The sequence below is a fragment of the Trachypithecus francoisi genome, unplaced genomic scaffold, assembly GCF_009764315.1.
Source record: "Trachypithecus francoisi isolate TF-2019V2 unplaced genomic scaffold, Tfra_2.0 Lachesis_group1, whole genome shotgun sequence".
NCBI classification, from domain to species: domain Eukaryota; kingdom Metazoa; phylum Chordata; class Mammalia; order Primates; family Cercopithecidae; genus Trachypithecus; species Trachypithecus francoisi.
The window spans coordinates 143203505-143224026 of record NW_022681454.1 but is presented as its reverse complement, the minus strand read 5'-3'; the positions used below and the strand labels follow the sequence as shown (position 1 = coordinate 143224026).

The following is a 20522-nucleotide window of genomic DNA, read 5'->3' as shown; positions in this document are numbered from 1 at the left end:
TACATAACTCGAGCTTAACATGCTGTGGCACTATGTCACCACCTTTGCTGATAGGCTGCCTGACCTTGAGCACAGAATACCCTGCCTTGGAATCAAAGCATGTGCTTAATCCCTGCTTTTACCGTTACTAACCTAGTGGTCTCAGTGAGTCCTGGACCTCTCTGGCTTTTGATTTCCCCATACAAGGAGCAATAATATTTGCATTCTCATTTTGTAGGGTTGCTTACAAAGATCTCATGCATTGGTATGTGGAAGTACTTGTAAACTATGAGGGAACACATCAAGTAAGCATCAGCATTATCATCATTGTAGAGGTTTGTCACCGATGTATTAACTGGGTTTTCTGAGTTAATATTATTGCTGTCTCAAGAACTTGATCGTCTAAATTTGCTCATTCATTAACTTCATTCATTTATGCAAAAACATATGTCAAGTGCTTGCAATAGCTTGCTGTATATACATAGTACATTTATATAATTTTCAGTTTAATAAGTGATATAAAACAAGCAGTACATTGTAGCATAAGATGATTTGTATTTAAATAAATTTAATAAACTGGATAATTTCAGATTATTAGTTTACATTATAGGTCTTCAGTTTTTTTGTATAAGTATTTATTGTTGTAACCTGGAATATTCATGTCAGATACTCAAGATAGCCCCTTTGGGAATTAAAGGCCATGGGGAGCCAAACTAGTAATTGAAAGATTGCTTTGAGAGTTTAGAACTAGATAAAGGGGACTGAAGATTGAATAGATTTATAGGATGTTTCTCTGAAACAGTAAAGCCTAGAAAAGCATCCCAGCTCCATTCCAATGAACAACAACAAAAAAATCGCAAGCCATAAAACAATCAGGTATGTCTCTCTCTCTCTCTCTCTCTCTTTTTTTTTTTGAGACAGAGTCTCGCACTGTTGCCCAGGCTGGAGTGCAATGGTGCAATCTTGGCTCACTTAAACAGTTCTACATAAACATTGAAAATGTGTTATCAACCTAATTCTCCTTGTTCAGTATCAGATATCTGCATGTATGATGACTAGCAACATTTTTTGATAATTTGGTTTATTTTGATAAGTTATATTTTAAATATCAGGCTTCGTTTTTAGAGAGGCACTAGTCTAAACAACAACACACTGCTAGCTTTTCTTTTAGCTAATCTAATCTAATTAATGTTTATATGTTTGCATCTTATTATAGAGAATTTGATTATTTTTAGCTTTATTTCCAAATTCTGGGCATGTGCCTTTTTCAAGTCCTGTAGCTTGTCTGTGTACCAACTACACGCTAGCTACACATGTATTTGTGTATATTTATGAAGTTGTTATTCTTGAAAATAGAAGACTTATTCTTAATAATTTACTAAATCATGGAGTTACGAAAATGTCAATAAATTAAACCTCAGAAGACTTAGCTTCTTCTTTTGGCCCCATCCCTAACTAGCTCTGTGATCTTGGGTAGTCTTTTCTTCAGCTTTTTAATCAATTGTATGTAGGCACGGTTGTTTTAGATGAAAATATTTTGGGGGAAAACATATACTACTCATGTAAATGAGAGGAAATATTCTGTCACTTTAAACTGTTTGCTTCTTGGTGTAATATGATCTATTTTTATTGCATTAAATGTAGATCTTTATGCTTTCCCAACCTATTCTCTTTTTATATTAAGATATTTGACATCTGTCTGTTTATTAAGAACATGGCTGGCTGGGTGTGGTGTCTCACGCCTGTAATCCCAGCACTTTGGCAGGCCGAGGCCAGGGCATCACTTGAGCTTAGGAGTTCCAGAGCAGCCTGGGTGACATGGTAAAACCCCATGTCTCCCCAAAAATACAAAAAAATTTAGCTGGGCATGGTGGTATGTACCTGTGGTCCCAGCTCCTTGGGAGCTTGAAATGGGAGGATCATTTGTGCTTGGGAGGTGGAGGTTGTAGTGAGCCAAGATCCTGCCAACGCATTGCAGCCTGGGTGAAAAGAGTGAGACCCTATCTCAAAAAAAAAAAAAAGAAAAAAGGAACGTGGACAGTATATAGGCCAAAAGAGTCAGGTTTAATCTGTATTGCATTGCTACAAACTTTAGAACTGATTCTGTTAAACTTTACTTGCATTACAAAGTCATCAGGTTGTGTCTTTCTAAGTATTTAATGAGAACATCCTGCTTAGTGCAATGAGATTTTCAAGCTTATTATTCATGGCCCAAGAACACTTGGATCCAAACAAATGATCTGAATATATTGAGTGGGCTGAGCTGCATTCTAATCCAGTGCCAAGATACTGGCCTTGCAGGGCCCTCTGAATGAGGAATTTATTTTCCTTCCTTCCTTCCTTCCTTCCTTCCTTCCTTCCTTCCTTCCTTCCTCCCTCCCTCCCTCCCTCCCTCCTTCCTTCCTTCTTCCCTCCCTCTCTCTCTCCATCCCTCTCTCTCTCCATCCTTCTCTCCATCCCGTCTTTCCTTTCTTCACACAGGCAGAAACTGAAAAGTTTTCCAAAATATAATTACTCGGTATGTAATTTACTCTTTCTTCTTTCTTTCCCTCGCCTTTTTCCCCCTCTTCCCTCCACCTTTTTCCTTTTCTTCTCTTCCTTTTCCTTCTTTCCAATCTTGGAACAATAATGCCAGTCATTATTCACTAAATTGATATTGTGACCACAGCTTGAAAAACACTACCCTAAACTCTAATGGATATTTGCCATTCATATTTCCTTTTGAGTCAGCTCCTTTGATTCTTTGATTCTCTGGACAAACTTTTTGACCTTTGGTCTATATGCTCTGGGGGATTTCTGGCCACCTATTACTTGCAGACAGTTCCTTTGGCATTAGTCTTCAGACTATTTTGAGGACTTTGTCTTCTGATGAATTCTTTTGCTGCTTGTGGTCAGCTCTCCTGATTTGTCAGCACTTATAATAAGAATCTTCTCATCCCCCATATCTAGTAAGTCTTGCCCATCAGTCAAGGCCCAGCTTAAATATAGTTTTCCTCTCAAAAAGCTGCTATAGACACCCAGTCAGAATTAGTCTTTTCTTCCTTCCACAATATTTTGTTTGTACTTCTGTTGTGACACTCACCCTTAATCAGATATTTTTTGCGTATATTTGGCTCCCCAACCGATCTTTGAGTTTTCTTTGTGGGAACTACTTTTCTTTTGTATCTTTTTAATGCAGTGTAGGAGTAGCCTTAATAAAAATGGCAGGAAAAGGGCTTGGGGAAGCTGGACAATGATCCAGTTTCCTCCTGGTCATATAGTGGTTGAAGTAATTTGCACAACTCTATGTTCTCCATCTCTCATTTCAGGATTCTTTCATGTATTTACTGTACTAGAATAAAGAGGGGATAGGATTAAACGATATCCTAGATTGGGCATTTTTTTTTTCCTTCATGCAAGTCCATTTTAGTTCTAGTTAAGAGAGCCTATTGTGGGAATTATTCAGAGTGTGTGCTTAATAGTGTTTCTCATTTACTGACTCTTCAAATGTGGACCATGAGATAATGTTATTATGAAGTTCAATCTCAGTATAGTTACCTTAAGTTCACACTGGTTTGAAAATGGTACACCTTCACAAATAGGCAAACCATGGCAATCTAACTCTGTCAAAAGGCCTGGGAAACTAACAATATGAGGTAAAATACTTTATATAGTTATTTACACTAATCTTTGTTTAAATGGATGATAGAGTATTCTACAAAAAAAAAAAAAAAAATGCTTTGGACTTTTGTGGCCCTCTGATAACCCATTAAACTGATATGCCTAACTCTCATTTGAGTTTACAGTGAGTCTTTGTCAAAATAAGCCCTCATGAATACTCATTGCATTTGTGCAATGTAGTTGTTGGCATGTGTGTATTCTTTTTGTTCCTCTAAAGTTTGATATTTCTAGTTCTCTAATTATTATTTAATTGCCAACCATTCTGTAGTGTTAGCATACTTGCTCTTAGTCTATATAGTCATATTGTGGTATGAAAAATGAGAACTGGCAGTATAATTTAAAAATAATCTTCCATGCTCAGTTAGCCTATAAAGAGAGATGTGAATTCTCTTGGTTTGATGTCATCATCTTTTTGGAGATAACAAAAAAAAAAATAGAATTTTTGTTGAACGAATTATGTAGCTCCCTTGAAAAAAATTTATTTTCAAATTGTGATTGAAAACTTATCAAAGGATTAAAAAAAAAGATCCTACTTTAAGAAACAGTTTGCCTGTGGTTGATAAAGTTTTACAACTTCAGGCTTAATTGATAATAAAGGGACCAATAGAGAAAGAGGAAGGCAGTTAATTGAGTTAGAAGCTTGTTTGCTAAATGGAGGAGTCTTTTACTGGTTGAGTGGGAAAAGCCTAGTCTTAGGTTTTACAAAGCCTCTTAGAGATGTGAAGAAATGCAAGCACTTTCTGATTTCTGATCCAGAAGAAAAAAAGAGCACAGCAGAAGGATGGAATAACTCAGGACTATTCTGATGCACAATTATAAAAGGCACTTTTAACCTGTGGGCAATTCCTTTGCCCTACGTGGATTTAGTGAGCTGCTACCCCTTGCACAATAAGGGATGACCTCAATCACAGTAAACTCTTGCCATCAAAATAGTAAGATCAGCCAGTGCGCGCTATGTGTCAGTTCTTGTTCTCAGTGCTTTACATATATTAATTCCTTTAATCTTTTGAGATAGGTATTATTACTGTCCCCATTTTGCAGATGAGAAAACTGACACAAAAAGAGATTTAAAAACTTGTCTAGATTTACAGAGCGCAAACAAAGTAGAGTGAAGATGTCAACTCAGGCACTCTGGCTTCAATGCCTGTGCTCCTCACCCTCCCTTCTCTGCTATTCTCTGTTAACTCTGGAGGTAGAGCAGACTGCCTCAATCCACAGATGGCTTAGTGCCTGAACTACCTGTGTGGAAAAAATAAAGGCTGTGTTCAGAGTAATGATTCCTAAGAAGTTATGGATGTGTTGATATTTCTGTTTGACTGGAAGCCTCCTTTCAGGAAGCTTTCGCCATTTCTGTGCTATGGCCCTGTGGTACTACCCTGTCAAGGCACATTTAACACAGACTATTGAAAATGACTGTGTATCTCACTGAAGCTCTCATTAGATGGCAGCGAATGTATATTTCTTATTCACAGTTGTATCCTCTGTAGTGCAGTATTTGGCATAGATGAGGGACACAGGAAATGTATTTGAATAAATTAATATTTCTGAAGAAATTTGTCTAGCCTTATGTGTATTGATTTAAATATGTATTATTAAGGCAGTAATTCATATTAAGGTAAACTTTGTCCTATGTTAAACTTTGATAGAAAAATCAAGGTACACAATAGGTTATATATTGTGGCATTTTTGCTTCTCTGTTATTCACACCAATTCTGCTTTGTCTAAGCTTTAACAGCCACAGCATTGTGGTAGCAACCCCTAAAATAGCAGGCATAATGCCTGGAAGGAAATAAGACTTCAAATGCTTAGAAGGAAATAAAAGATTTCTATAGGACTGTTCTGGCCTGGAAGAAAATAAAATATTCCTAAAGGGCTAATAGTGCATTTTTAAAATCTATTAAGTGATGAAAAACAAAAACAGAAATCTTAGTAGCTGAATGGGACTTTTAGTCATTTTTTTCCCTACTTAATTTTGGATGATCTGAAATCATCTAGTCAAGTAAATATCTCATGTGGGAAAAATGATTTGCACGTTAGAAGACATTAGGAGATGCTTAATAAATATTTTTTCTGAACAAATGATGAAGTATAATTTATTTCCCTTATTTAAAATAAATGGTGATTTATCCGTGCAAGTTTCAGTATATAGAGAATTAAAATATATTCGAATATACTTCTTCAGGTCATCTCCTATTATGGTAAATACATTTAAAATTATTGTGCATATCTTATGAAATGCTTTTACCTATATTTTCTTTCTTTCTTTTTTTTTTGTTTTGAGGCGGGGTCTCAACTCACTCTGTCACCATGGCAGAAGTACAGTGGTATGATCATGGCTCACTGCAGCCTTGACCTCCCAGGCTAAAGCAATCCTCCTGCCTCGGTGTCACAAGTAGCTGGGATTACAGGCATGTGCCACCATGCTTGACTAATTTTAACAAATTTTTTTCGTAGAGACAGAGTTCCACTGTATTTCCCAGGCTGGCCTCAAATTCCTGGGCTCAACAATCCTCCTACCTCAGCCTCCTGAGCAGCTGGGACTGAAGGTGTGCACCACTATGTCTGTCTGTTTTTTTTTTTTTTTTAATTTTTGTAGAGAAAGGGTGTTGCTCAGGCTGGTCTCCAACTCCTGGTGTCAAGCAATCCTCCTACCTTGGCCTCCCAAAGAGATAAGATTACAGGGGTGGGCTACCATATCTGGCCTATATTTTTCTATCTCTAACTTCCATACAATTGTATGAAGTACATAGGACTGGTTTTATATTATCTGATTTTGTAGTTGAGAAAATAGGGACTGAGAGGTGAGATAACTGGTCTAAAGTCCCACAGGTGGGAAGTCATGGAATCCTTCAGGACACTTTCATCCCATTATGCATTGTCTCAAGCAAAACCAACAAAGCTCCATAAATCAGCCATATAAGATCTAGATCTTTTATTGGCTCCTCAGTAAAGTTGGATGGCTTGACATTTTTCTGAGGGATGACTGTCAGTCTACTATTAGCTGAAAACAAATTATTGAGCACTCGTACTTTATAGAGCATTGAGTTAATATTCTGAGGACTGGGGAGCTCTAGGGTACAAGGAAGCTCAAACCTGGTTTGTTTTCACAGAGGTTGGTAATGAACTGGGGGGAAATTGGTGGCAGCATAAACAGCAGGTGAATGTAAATGTGCAAGTCAGGTAAGGGGATGGCGGGGAAGTCTCTAGAGCTTGAGTCAGGCTTAGGGGTCCTGGTTGGAAAGTTGGCTCATGGAAGTAATAGGTTTTCAAGTTCTCTTCCAGTAGTTAGGGCATTTTTTTGAAAAGCCTCTCCTGTGTGGTTAAGGTACCCAAACTGGCTGAAAGATACAAGAGAACGGGTCTAGTGGAGGGGGTGCTGCTTATAGATTCTGTTCCGGGGACCTGGTCAGTGAAACAGGATTACCTGCATTGGGAGCAGGAGAGCAGGCTGGTTGAGGAAGCAGTTGCAGTTTGGCTGACAATTTGACTGAAAGGTTGCTTCCTTATGGTGAGTTGGTGGAAGAATTATTGCATTGCTGTGCCCCATAGGTACGAAATCTAAATGGAATAACCAAACACTGGGTGATATGGGTGGGCCAGGGGCACAGGCCAAGCCTGTGTGTCCTGCATCACTGGCAGTTATAGAGTTAAAAGAGAAGACTGCCACTGCCCTAGACATAAGGGATTCTCCTTGTGCATCTCAGTAACTCCTGTTCCTTGTAGGATGAGAAAGTGAAAGCAAAGCTGAGATTTTCTTGTACACCTCAAACATAAAAGAACTCCTGAATTTGTTTTGGTACCATGAACCCAAACTCTACTAGGAAGTCAATCCCACCCAGGAAAACAGCCACAAATATATCCCATTCTAAGAAATGTTAAAAATGTATCTGGAACTGTAAGACACCATGCACATATAGTTTTTAAAAAATTATTGTTTAGATAAAAGGGAAAACAATTGCAGCATTAGAAACCGTATTGATATGCACCTGCTTTCTCCTCTGAATTCATACTATTGACTAGGTCATATGAAATATTTCCTGGCAATAAATATGTGTTGCTTAAAATAGCTTGTTAAATGATTAAATTAATGTGTGTGAACATGTTTTGTAAATTACAAAACATTATTTTCAAAACTTTTTGAAATAACATTATGTTATTGCTATTAAAAAGCCAGCTTTAAAAAATTACAATTGGAAAGTCTATTGGATGTGGTTAATTGGTAATAAAGTAATCATTGCTCTCAAGAGCTTATTTGAATGACCTGCAGTTTCTAGTTGAGTATTGAATTGTCTTATTGAATGTTGTGTTATTACTTCGGGAGTTGTGATATGTTTCACCTTGGTTTAGAAAACCATAGTTTTATCATGATACCTGAAAAAAGATTTAGTATTCTCTCTTTTTCTTAAGTTGTCTCACACATTCACATTTCTTTTTACTTCATAAGGCTGGGAAGAGAGAATACAATAATAGTCTACTTGATTTTTAAAATCTTCTTCATTTTTTTAATCTCTGTATTTTTATAATTCATACCTCTTTTCTGAGCTTCTTGCCTTCTCTTTCCTGCCTTTCCCCTCTTTTCCTTCATCATTGTCTCTCCTCATCTGTTCTCGTGAATTTTAATTCCTTCACTAACCAGGTGTTCACCATGCTAGACTCTTTAGAAGGACCCTGCATGGTCCTCTGGCCCTTGTGGTGGTGTCATCATCCTTACAGCTGTCATCATCATAGTCTCTTTCTCTGGGCGTAGCTGTTTTTTCAGCGCAGAGTAGGACTTTCTCTTGGATTTCCAAATCCTGAACCTGGACTCATATGTGCTTTCCTGGTACTGTGTCTTCTTCCAGAAGCCGTCATAGTTAGACTGTCTGCTCTGGCAGTAATAAATCGTCTGAAGGTCTTCAAGGACAGGAGATTACCTTGAACACCAAGTCTTTGTATGACAGGTGTTTCCAGGGTCCACTGGGACTCCCTAAGGAATTCTGCCCTCAGCACCAAGGTGTTAGGAAGCGTCTTCCAAACGATGTGACCCTGTTTTGCTGTGACCACAAGGTCCATTCCAAAGCTTGCTGCTGGTGTCATGCCCTTTTAGGACTTTCTGCTAGGTGGCCACCTACTATTTGAAGTCCTGCTTCCGAAGTCCCCTCAAAATGAATCACTGCAGTTTTATTTGGATGTTGTAAAAGCCAAGGAGATAAATGGTAAGTGGAGAGCAGCTATATCTCTAACTCAAAAATCTCTAGTCACAGTCAAATAAGATAATCTTCTTCAATTCCCTCCTGTGTGACTCTGTACAAATAATTCTCTGTTTGATCTGGGAGACAGACACAGTAGGAAATTGGTTTGGTTATCCTAAGTTTTACTGTTTTGCTTCTTTTCTTACATTTTTTTTTTCCAGTGGGTAAAAGGGATGAGGTGGGATGGTAGAAAATCATTAACGTTGGTCTATACGGTATATTCTGGTCCCCACATTTGACTCTGTCTAAGGCAACACAGAATATTAATTCATTGGAAGTATCTGCCTATATTATTATTGAGTAAGTACTCAATTCATATTTAAGGAAATAAAGGAAATTAATTTGTTGTAAGGAAATTAATTCCTTGTGTCTGTCTTTTAAATTGGGCTTTATTTTCTCAAATTGATCAAATTTAAAATTTTTTATTTTCATTTTGGTGATATATCAATAACTCCCACTTTTTAATCTGATTTATGCTAATCTGATACTAGTAATAGGAATAACTTTATTTTCCCTTTTATTTAAAAAAAATCCATACTTACCTACAATAGCATAAATCCCATAATTTTATTACCTATTATCCTCATGTGTACATTAGATCTCTAGACTTTTTATCTAAATATCTGCTACTTTGTATCTGCTGACCTACATCTCCCCATTTCTTCCTTTGTCCTGTCCCCAATAACCAGTATTTTTCTCTCTCTCTCTCTGTTTGACTTTTTAAAAAAATTTAGATTTCATATATAAGTGAGATTATGCAATATTGTTATTTCTATGTTTGAGGGACAGATAGTCAAAGTGCAATTTGAGTTCAGTGTTTCTTCATTCATTTTCTGTCTGGTTGATTTATTCACTCAGAAAAAATTTTTAGAGACAGAGTCTCTCTCTATCACTCAGGCTGGAGTGCAGTGGTGGGATCATAGTTCATTGCAGACTTGAGCTCCTGGGCTCAAGCAATCCTTCTGCCTCAGCCTCCTGAGTAGCTGGAACTACAGGCACATGCTACCATGCCTGGGATATTTTTGTAGAGACAAGGTATCACTATGTTGCCCACACTGCTCTTAAGCTCCTGGCCTCAAGTGATCCTCCTGCCTTGGCTTCCTGAAATGTTGGAATTACAGGCGTGAGCCACTGCACCTGGCCTGATCGTCAGGAGATCGAGACCATCCTGGCTAACACGGTGAAACCCCGTCTCTACTAAAAAATACAAAAAAAACTAGCCGGGTGAGGTGGCGGGCGCCTGTAGTCCCAGCTACTCGGGAGGCTGAGGCAGGAGAATGGCATAAACCCGGGAGGCGGAGCTTGCAGTGAGCTGAGATCCGGCCACTGCACTCCAGCCTGGGCAACAGAGCGAGACTCTGTCTCAAAAAAAAAAAAAAGTGGGTCTCGAAGTTCATTACTGTTATTGCATTGCTATCTATTTCTCCCTTCATATCCATTAATTCTTGCTTTATATATTTAGAGGCTCCTATGTTGGGTATATAAATATTTACTGTGACCATGTCCTCTTGCCGAATTGACCCCTTTATCATTTAATAATAACCTTCTTTTTCTCTTTTGACAGTTTTTGACTTGAAGCCTATTTTATCAGATATAAGTATAGCTACCCCTGCTCTTTTTTGATTACCATTTATGTGGAGTATCTTCTATCATTTTACTTTCAGCTTATACATCTTCTTAAAGCTTATGTATGTCTCTTGTAGGCAGCATGTAGCTGGATCTGTTTTTTTTTTTTTTAATCCAATCATCCTCTCTATGTCTTTTGTATTAGAGAATTTTATCCGTTTACATTCAAAGTTATTAGAGATAGGTAAGGACTTACTATTACCTTTTGTTACTTGTTTCCTGGTTGTTTTGTTCTTTATTTCTTTTTTCCTCTCTTGTCGTCCTTTGTGATTTGAGCATTTTCTATATTGCTGTACTTTGATTTCTTTCTCTTTATTGTTTGTATATATGATGTAGGGTTTTTTTTTGTGTGTGTGTGTGTGTATAGTACTATGAGGTTTAGATAAAACATCTTATAAACTACTGTTGTATGCTGATAACAGTTTAATTTCTGCCACATACAAGAACTTTGGCCATTTACCTTACCCCATTTATGTTTTTAATCTCAAAATTTACATCTTCTAATATTGTGTATTCCTTGACAATTTATTATCACTTTAGTTAATTTTCACTGTTTTGACTTTTAACCTTCATACTAGAAATATGTATGATTTACACACCATCACTACAGTGTTGGAGTATTCTAGATTTGTTTATATGTTTACCTCTACGGAGAAGTTTTATACTTTCATATGTATTCATGATAGTAATTATTATCCTTTTGTTTCCACTTGAGGAACTCGTTTTAGTATTTCTTGTAAGACAGGCCTAGTGGTAATGAATTCCCCTAGCTTTTGCTTGTCTATGAAAACCTTTCTCCTTCCTTTCTAGAAAGACAGCTGTGGGGATATAGTATTCTTGGTTGTCAGTTTTTTTTTTTCTTTCTTTCAGTACTTTGAATATATCATTCCACTGGCTGTTGGCCTATAAGGTTTCTCCTGAGACATCCACTGGTAGTCAAATGGGGACTCCCTTATGTGTGACTTGATTCTTTTGCTGCTTTTAAAGTTTTCTGTTTGTCTTTGACTTTTGACAGTCTGATTATAATGTCCCTGGGAGAATTCCTCTTTGGATTCAATCAATTTGGCAACTTTGAGCTTCATAGATATGGATGCCTGTATCTATCCCAAGGCTTGGAAAGTTTTTAGCATTCTCTGTGTCTTCTCCTCTGGAACTCCCATAATGCCAAAAATCTGTTGGCCTAGTAGCATTCCATAAGTCCCATAGGCTGTTTCACTCTTTTTCCTTTTTTCTTATTTTTTCTTCTGACTAAGTCACTTCTAAAGTCCTTTCTTCAACTTCACAGATTATTTCTTCTGCTCAGTGGAGTCTGCTATTGAGGCTTTATATTTCATTTTTTATTTTATTGATTGAAGTCTTCAGCTTCAAGATTTCTGTTTGATTTTTTTTGTGTTATCTGTTTCTTTATGAATTTGTTATTCAGATCATGAATTATTTCCCTGATTTCATTAAATTATCTATTTGTATTCTTTTATATCTCGTTGAGTTTCCTTAAGATTATTATTTTTAGATTCCTCTCCAGATAATTAGTAAATTTCTCTTCTGTTGTATCAGTTACTAGAGAATCATTTAGTTCCTTTGGTGGTGTCATTCTTCCTCACTTTTTCATGTATCTTGTGTTTTTGTATTTATGTCTGTGCATCTGGTGGTGTGATCACCTCTTTCAAACTTTATAGAGTGGCTTTCATTGGGGGAAGACTTGTCCCTGAAGATGAGCCTAAGGGTGGCAGTTGGACAGATTATAGTGGCTCTGGTTTTGTATCGGTGCAATGGTGAAATCTTTGTGCAGCTTCTTTTGTTGTGATCAATGTTAGTAATGACTGTGGATGCCTCTGTGGTCTATGCTGCAAGAGTTCATGGCAGTGGTGGTGGTTTCACAGCTTATTAGGGCAGGGACTTTAGGGATTTTTCTGTTTTTGCTTTTCATACAATTTGGAGTCTTAGCTGAGGGGATCTCTTTGGATGTTGGGTCTGCATAGCTCAAAGGCAGCCACAGCAGCACTGGTATTCATGGCACAGGTGCTCAGGGTGCCTGTGGATCCAGGTTCTTGGGCTCAGGATCTTTTGAGATTACTATTAGCACCTGGGACTTGAGGCACAGGTTCACTCTTCAAGGCATGATTGAATGCAGTTCTCTCACTAGGCTGGGGTCCGTTGCTCTGAAGCATACCCTAGAAGCCCAAACCCTGGGCTGGATGCAGTTATGGTACTGCCCCTGGGGGGCATGGCATAGTACTTGCATAACTCTTGGGAAGAAGGGGTACTCCAGAGGCTCAGGCCCAGGGAACAGAGCACAGCTGCAATTTGGGACCTGGAGCCACGAGGGCACAGTGGTAACTCAGGCTCTGGGGGATGAGGTGACTCTGGACCCTGAAGTAGTAGAACATGGCCATAGCCCAGGCTCTGTGACACAAAGTGCAGCAGCAGCAGCAGCAGCAGCAACAGCAGCAGCAGCCGCAGCAAGGACCCAGAAATGGTAAGATGCCACTTTGGCTTGTGGGACGTGGGGCACAGTGCAGCAATGACTTTACTCTCTGGAGAGATGGGGTGCTTCAGCAACTTGGACTGTGGGGGACTCATTCTGTTCCAGGTAGGCATGGCATTGTGCCTATTTGGCCTGGGGAGTGGGGCGGTATGGCTTAGCCAGGGCTCTGAATTCTTAGGATGGGAATTACTGTATCTGCTTAGCCCCAGAAAGCATGGCTACAGCAGTCTGGGGAGCTTCTGTATTCTCAAGGGTGGGGTGCCACATCAGGTGTGGTACTCAGAGGTACAACTGCTCTGGTGTGCTGGAGGGTTGGAGTCCTTTGGGGGGCAGGATGCGGTGTCACCTCTGGGGTTGGGAGAATGCTGCTCCAGTGTTCAGGAGACCTGAGGCTTCCTTCCCTTCTCTGTGCCGCCATCTCAGGTTTTTGTACTTTTCACGATTTCTCCTGTTTATTTGCTGTTCTCTGGTGCTCTCCTTTAGCTGTTTTGGTAAATATGCAGTTGCTTATTCTTTTTTTTTTTTTTTTTTTTTTTTTTTTGTGAAAGAGAAAGATCTCTAGCAGCTTCCTGTCAGCCATCTTGCTTACATCACTCCTCTGGTTGCTTTCAATTATCGACCTCACCTTCATCTTTAGAACAGAACCCCAACTTTTAGCTGGCACCCAACTGAAATAATCATATTTATCTACTAGACTTCCTGTGTTCTATTTGGCCATGTGACTAAATTCTTGCTTTTAAGATGTAAATAAAAGTATTTTATGTTACATCCAGGTCGTCCCCTTAAATGGAAGTGGTACAGTCTTCATTTTTTTCTTCATCTTTCTGCTTACTGGAATGTTGATTTGATTATTAGAGCTTGAGGAGCATTCTTGGCTCATGAGATAGCCTGCTAATGACAGTGGAGCAGCCAGAATAGGATGTGGGATCCTTTTGACTATGGAGCTGCCATGCCAGCCCTGGATTGCCTACCTTGGGACATCTTTTACACGAAAGAAAAATGAGCATCTCTTTGTATAATCTACTGTTATTGGGGGTAATATTTTAAGTACAGCAAACTAAGCACATTTTATATAAAATATATAAGGTTATAATTTTCAAATAATAGAATATAATAAAGGACATTTAACATTGGAACCACACTGAATATAATTTAAAATAATGTGATATCTAGTAGGTACTGAAGAGCTGAATTACTTTCTGGGTCTAATATAACTTAATAGTTATATTAATAACTTAATAACTTAATGTGTTGTTATAAAGAAATCTAGTTGTCTTGAGTTTTCTAACCTTTGGATTCTTTTAGAAATACAGATTAATATTGAGAATAGTTTTGTTATTTAGCTGCAGTATGCCTTATGCTACGTACAAAACTCAGACATCTAGGGGAATTTTTGAAAACATTCTTTCTGGAATCTATTTTGTTAAAATATTCTGGGACAGATATTCTGCTTTTTTTGTTTGTTTTTTGAATGTTGAATGTTTTTTGAATGTTGAATGTATAAATTAACATGTGGTTATAATGCTTCTCTTAAACTTTATGCATCTTTGGTCAAAGGGCGACAGTCTAAATAAAAGATCTTGCAATTTTTATTGTCTTAGGGTTTGTATATCATTTTTCTAACAATTTTTTTGAATTGTGGTAAAATAATTTTTAAGTGTACAGTTCAGTGGCATTACGTACATTCATATTGTTGTGTAACCACCATCATCCATCTCTAGAACTTTTTCATCTTCCTAAGCTGAAACTGTGTACCCATTAAACGACTGGTCTCCATACTGCCTTCCCCACCCTCTGGCAACTACCAGTCTACTTTTTGTGTCTATGAACTTGACTATTCTAGAAACCTCATATAAATAGAATCATACAATATTGTCCTGTTGTAACTGGCTTATTCCATTGTAGCACAATTCTTCTGTATTTACTTGGGAAATTAATCATAAATGAGTTATGATTGCCTAAGATTATCTTTCTTATATTTATCTTCTGAACATTTTCATCTGTTTTAATTATAATGGATATTAACAGAGAGTAGGTAGTGTTATGATAAAGTAGGGTATTAGAATTGCTAACCTACGAAATATAGTACAAAGCTGAAGTCACTATATAGCTATATGCTTTTATTTTTGTGAAGATAATTGAAACCTAAAATGATCAATTTCTCTTAATAGATCAGAGATGAGTGTGTTGGGTATTTTGGCAATCTGGTGTGTTTTCTATCATCCCGTAAAACAATATAAATATCATATTGCAGGGAAACATTTGATTTTATACATTATCTAAATCTGTAATTATATGTTAGAAACAGGTAAAATGATATTTTACGATAAAATATCAAAGTTCACAAATTAAGCTGTTTTCCCACTTGGCTTATATTCTGTTTGTATAACAAATGGCAATTTTTTCTTATTCAAACTGTATAGATTTTTGAGATTGAATAATAATGCCTACAATGATATGCAGATGTTGACGATTATTTTTGTTTTCTTGGGAAAAATGTTGGTGATATTGTGACTATGAATATAACACTTTGTCTTTGACATCACTGTTTATTTTTATTTCTAAAGCTCGTAACATTTTTTCTTGCTCTTTCTTGCTTTCCTCAGAGGCACTTTATAGAAGCCCACTTTAGTAAAACCTTTTTAGTAGATTAGTAGCTATGAATCTTTCAAAAATCCCAGCTAGAAGAAATAGGATAGGGAGTTGGCATAATGGGAAGCATGCAACTGTATTTACAAATCTTAGACTTTGTCCCACAATTTTGGTGTAACCCTTCAGCTGACAATTAAAATCTTTGTTTTATCAGTCATCATCCAACCCTAACAGATGGGTGAGGAATTAATCTGATTTGTATTTTTCACCACAACTTTCTGCTACATATTGTAATATTCTATGATTAACATTCAGTGAATTCTTAAAGTTGATTGATGGGCCTTAAAGATATAATATGTACATCCTATTTAAATTATGCCAGAGTAAAACCATAGAACAGAAGAGCTCCTAAGACCCCTGTAGACATTTGAAAACAATTTTGATACTGTCGTCCACTCAAAAAGAAATCTGCTAATACTGTAATGTTTTTTCCCTTGCCAGGACTCTCCTTGCCTGGTGTCATTTCTTGAGCTCTCCTGGGAGGAGATTAGTCTAAAACAACAAAGTAGCCAGATGTCTGGTTCTGAGAGAGTCCCAGAGGCCAGGCTATGGTAGGCAACAGAAACCACGTGGGGCTGAAGATCAAAGATACCTGAGAATTACTTATGGACACATAGTATGTGTCATTCCCATTATTAACAGTCTGAGAAAATTTGTTTCCCTAATTAACCCTTTTGTTGGAATAACCTTAAATTTTAGTGAGTATAGTTCTGTTTTGATATGTTTTCTTTTGTGTAGTGTTAAATGCACACACTATAAAAGAGAAATGAAAGGGAACTCTCGTGCTTGATTGAAATCTCTAAGCTGTTATTCTTCTCCCAAATAGATATGCTATCAAGTGTGTTATCATTTATCATGAAATAAATGGGCATTATGGTTCTAAGTTAAAATTATACATCAGTAGAAACCACATGGTTTGTATGTACAAAAAGCTGTTCTTAAATTCCTAATCCTTTTTAAGCACAAGTATGTCAACTTTTAACTGTTTTAGAGTGGTGATTTTTAGATCACAGTTTCCTATTCTTAAAATGAATTCAGAATAAGTCCCAGTGGTGGGAAATCTGTATTTTATTAATAGTTGACCTCTTTCTTTTCACATTGGTATTACTAATGAAATTCTAATTAAAAATTCTTGTTATCCTTTATCTGTTTGCTTTTATGATATAATCTTCATTACTTACACATGTACAAAATTGGAAAATACAAATGCATTTGCTATTTTAGGTTATTCTTAATTCTAGAGCCTCTGAAAGCTTTCAGCTGAATTTATCCAAGGGATGAGTAAAAATCTAATTATAACTTCTGAGTTTTTAGCCTCTAGATGAGAGTATCAGAAAAGAAAACAAAAGATTTTGGTTGACTTTGCTACTTGTTTTTGTTTCTGTTTAACATTATCATGTAACAACAAAAGTGTGTAAAAGCCTTATTCTTGCGTTTTCTGAGATGTAATCATAAACCATTGTTATCAAGAGCATGATTAGTCAGCTTTAGAGCTTTTAAGTGCTACAACACATTCTTTAGCATATAGTCATATAAACTTGGCATAAAAGCTGTAAAAATGTCTTTAAATCTAATTGGAGATATGTGTTAGCAATGTAGTGCAGAGATTTCATATTCTTTGTGTAGTGGTCAAGGCTTCTTTTAATTCCTTGAGGAAAATGAAGCTCCTAGGAGCAGTTTATAAGGATTAATTGATTTATATCTTTGTTTCCAGATTTAAGTATTGAAGCAAGAATAAAATTGGCTTCTTTTACAAAGAACTGTTTGTTTGTTTTGAGATGGAGTCTCACTCTGTCGCCCAGGCTGGAGATTTTGGTTCACTGCAAGCTCTGCCTCCTGGGTTCACGCCATTCTCCTGCCTCAGCCTTCTGAGTCGCTGGGACTACAGGTGCCCGCCACCATGCCTGGCTAATTTTTTGTATTTTTAGTGGAGATGGGATTTCACCATATTAGCCAGGATGGTCTCAATCTCCTGACCTCGTGATCCACCTGCCTTGGCCTCCCAAAGTGTTGGGATTACAGGCATGAGCCACTGTCCCCAGCCTGTATTTTTTATTTTTTATTTTTTCAGACCAGAATTTGTTACTTCTGTGACAAAGGGTGATCTGTGTTTTTCACTCTTTACACTTGTGTTTCTGCTACTGGCTTCCCCCACTGTGAACAACACCATTTGCTATCACCTAACCAGTCTAACTGTCTTCCTGTTTCGAATGCAAGTTGAGTCAGTGATGGTCACTTTACCATAAATATACCTGAGCCCTAAGTAATAGATAACTTTAAGCAAGTAATATTAGAGAAAACCATAATTCCATCAATTCCTTAAAGTTTTTTTATAGCAAGGTTTGATCTGAGGCAATGCAAGTCATAGTTCTAGAACTAAATTCCAAAAGAAAGGAGATCCAGCATCCCATTGAACTGTGGCTCAGGGTGCTGTTTGCTTTCTTCTGTTCAGGTAACTCCACATGTGCCTCCCCTTTACCCTTCTCGCCAAGACACATGCACATGCACACACACAGAGACACACACACTTTAAATGGTCATTTGTTAAAGAGAAAACTGAAAGGTGACTCGTCGTTTTGTCTTTCAGAAGTTGTCAATACTGCTGACCACTTATTCTTAATGTATTTATTTTGCATTGGCCATTGGTGCCCTGCCGCTTGCCTCCGCCTTATTTACCTCATGGGCCATTACTGCACATATCATCTCTTTGTGCAGCATGTCTTCCACAACACTCTACAGAGAAGTGTTTAATTATGCTTTAAAAAATAGGTATTATCAAATTTAAGGAGGTGAAGAGTGTTAGTTTTCTAGTTGCTACTCTTTTTTTTTTTTTTTTTTTTTTGAGGCGGAGTCTCGCTCTGTCACCCAGGCTGGAGTGCAGTGGCCGGATCTCAGCTCACTGCAAGCTCCGCCTCCCGGGTTCCCGCCATTCTCCCGCCTCAGCCTCCCGAGTAGCTGGGACTACAGGCGCCCGCCGCCTCGCCCGGCTAGTTTTTTTGTATTTTTAGTAGAGACGGGGTTTCACCGTGTTCGCCAGGATGGTCTCGATCTCCTGACCTCGTGATCCGCCCGTCTCGGCCTCCCAAAGTGCTGGGATTACAGGCTTGACCCACCGCGCTTCCTCATTCATAGATTTCCTTTTACATTGCCGCCTCCTCTACCTTCTCATATTTTATTTCTTTTTCTTCATCTTTTTGGTGTTAATTCTGTTTCTTCATCCTATCTGTAGCTTTTCAGGAAGGGTTCTGATGTGAAATAAGAGATAAATTGTAAAGGCAGGCAATTAAGATCTCTTTCTAAAAACACCTTTAGCAGCTTAATGCATAATGATTTAGTACTTGCATGGGTGTTGAGGTAGTCATCTGTAAACTTTTTATGATAAAAATTATGTGCTTGCAATATAAATTCAGTTGGCTTTGTCAGAATGTGAAGATTTAATATGCGTTTTAATTACTCTTAATTTTAAAAGCTTCAAGGTTGTATATACAATCTTAACATTTTCTTTTTAGTTCATGATGGATTGAAAGATTTTTTGAGGTATTTATTTATTTTTTTACTTGTTTGATCAATTTCTCTAGTTTTCATTTAAAGTTATATTTATCTTCACCCGAGGTTTGGAGTAAGAGCTTTGAAACATCTGTTACTGTTTAGAATGGTGGTCTTTGACGCTTAAGTTACCCAAGAGGCTGAGGTTGCAAAGTGACAGGACTAGATCTTGGCAAATGGGAGTGCTCAAGAGGGCAATCGTGGAAGGCAAGGATGTTTGGGGAACAAAAATGGTTGGTTCTTGAATCCTTGTGACTTCTAACTCTGTTGCTAAAATAAAGATCAACATTTAAAAAAGCTATAATAGAAAGTTAAGTATTGCCATTGATTATATTCAATATGAGTGGTTGACAGGAAACGTTTTAAGTGGATTATTTTTCTTTTTTTCAAGTAAGATTTACATGATTAAATACAAAATGAAACTACAGCTGATAGATAGTTAGATACCTAAGAATAATGTTTGGGAAGCTGGGTTTCCTGAAGATATGAGGCTCAGTTATTTTAGCCTGGGGATTTTGCCTGGGGAAAAATGTACGTGCCTCTACAGCTGAAGGGCTATTCAGGAAGAAACAAAGTAAAATGCACCTATTTTAACGTGTAATTTTGATATCTCATACTTAATGTTATCCTTGGCAGAAGTGTCAAAAAATACTAGCTGCAAACCATCTCTGAAGCCGTATCTATACCACCAGATTGAACTGGGTAGATAAAGTTCTTATGAATCAAATGGTTTTCATTGGAAGAAGAAGGTCCTTTCTAGGTAATTCTCTGGAGGGAAGGGAATGCTCTGGTACCATCAAAATGAAGATGTGGCTTATTTCAAATACAGGAATGTGCAGGCTATAGAAACTGCTGGTGGGGGTTGGGGGGTACATTTTAAAATTAGTATATCACACATAAACATAAATAGATTTATTTCACATAACTTTCTATTTGTATTTACTCTCACTTAAATTTTTAGGTAACATTTTCTTCATTTATCTTTACTTTTAGAAATTTTATAAGTTTTATAAATCTTAAGCTTATCCAAAGTTGAATTGCTAATGCTGGAAATCATACTATAATTCTGTCCTTATTGCCTTCTTTACCACCCTTTAGAGACCAAATTATTCTAGCTAAATAAGTTGCTATTTAAGATAAAATCAAGTTCTTAGTGATGGCATAACTAGATTTCTATTTCATATATATGCTTTTCTTGTTTACCCTAGAGTGGAAATGTACCTCTTTAAGGAATTAAAGTGGTAAAGTCTGGCCACTATTTATCCTGTCACCACATGGCTGCTGTTGATTGTTTTTTAATCAAAAATCAAATTTCTATCCTTAAAGACTTGGAAGATGCATTA

At 37.3% G+C, this 20522-nt stretch overlaps 1 protein-coding gene across 4 annotated transcripts in view; it reads left to right on the top strand.

Annotated features, from left to right (window-relative positions):
- SLC10A7 (solute carrier family 10 member 7) overlaps positions 1-20522 on the top strand; it is a 264962-nt gene that overhangs the window by 27499 nt on the left and 216941 nt on the right. Inside the window, exon 5 of one of the 4 annotated variants that reach the window (XM_033215419.1) lies at positions 218-299. The exons of the other annotated variants lie outside the window; for them this stretch is intronic. Within the exon in view, the coding sequence (XP_033071310.1) occupies positions 218-271 (54 nt within the window). The 3' untranslated portion in view covers positions 272-299. Of the gene's footprint in view, positions 1-217; positions 300-20522 lie in introns of those variants that run through there. 4 annotated transcript variants of the gene reach the window in all.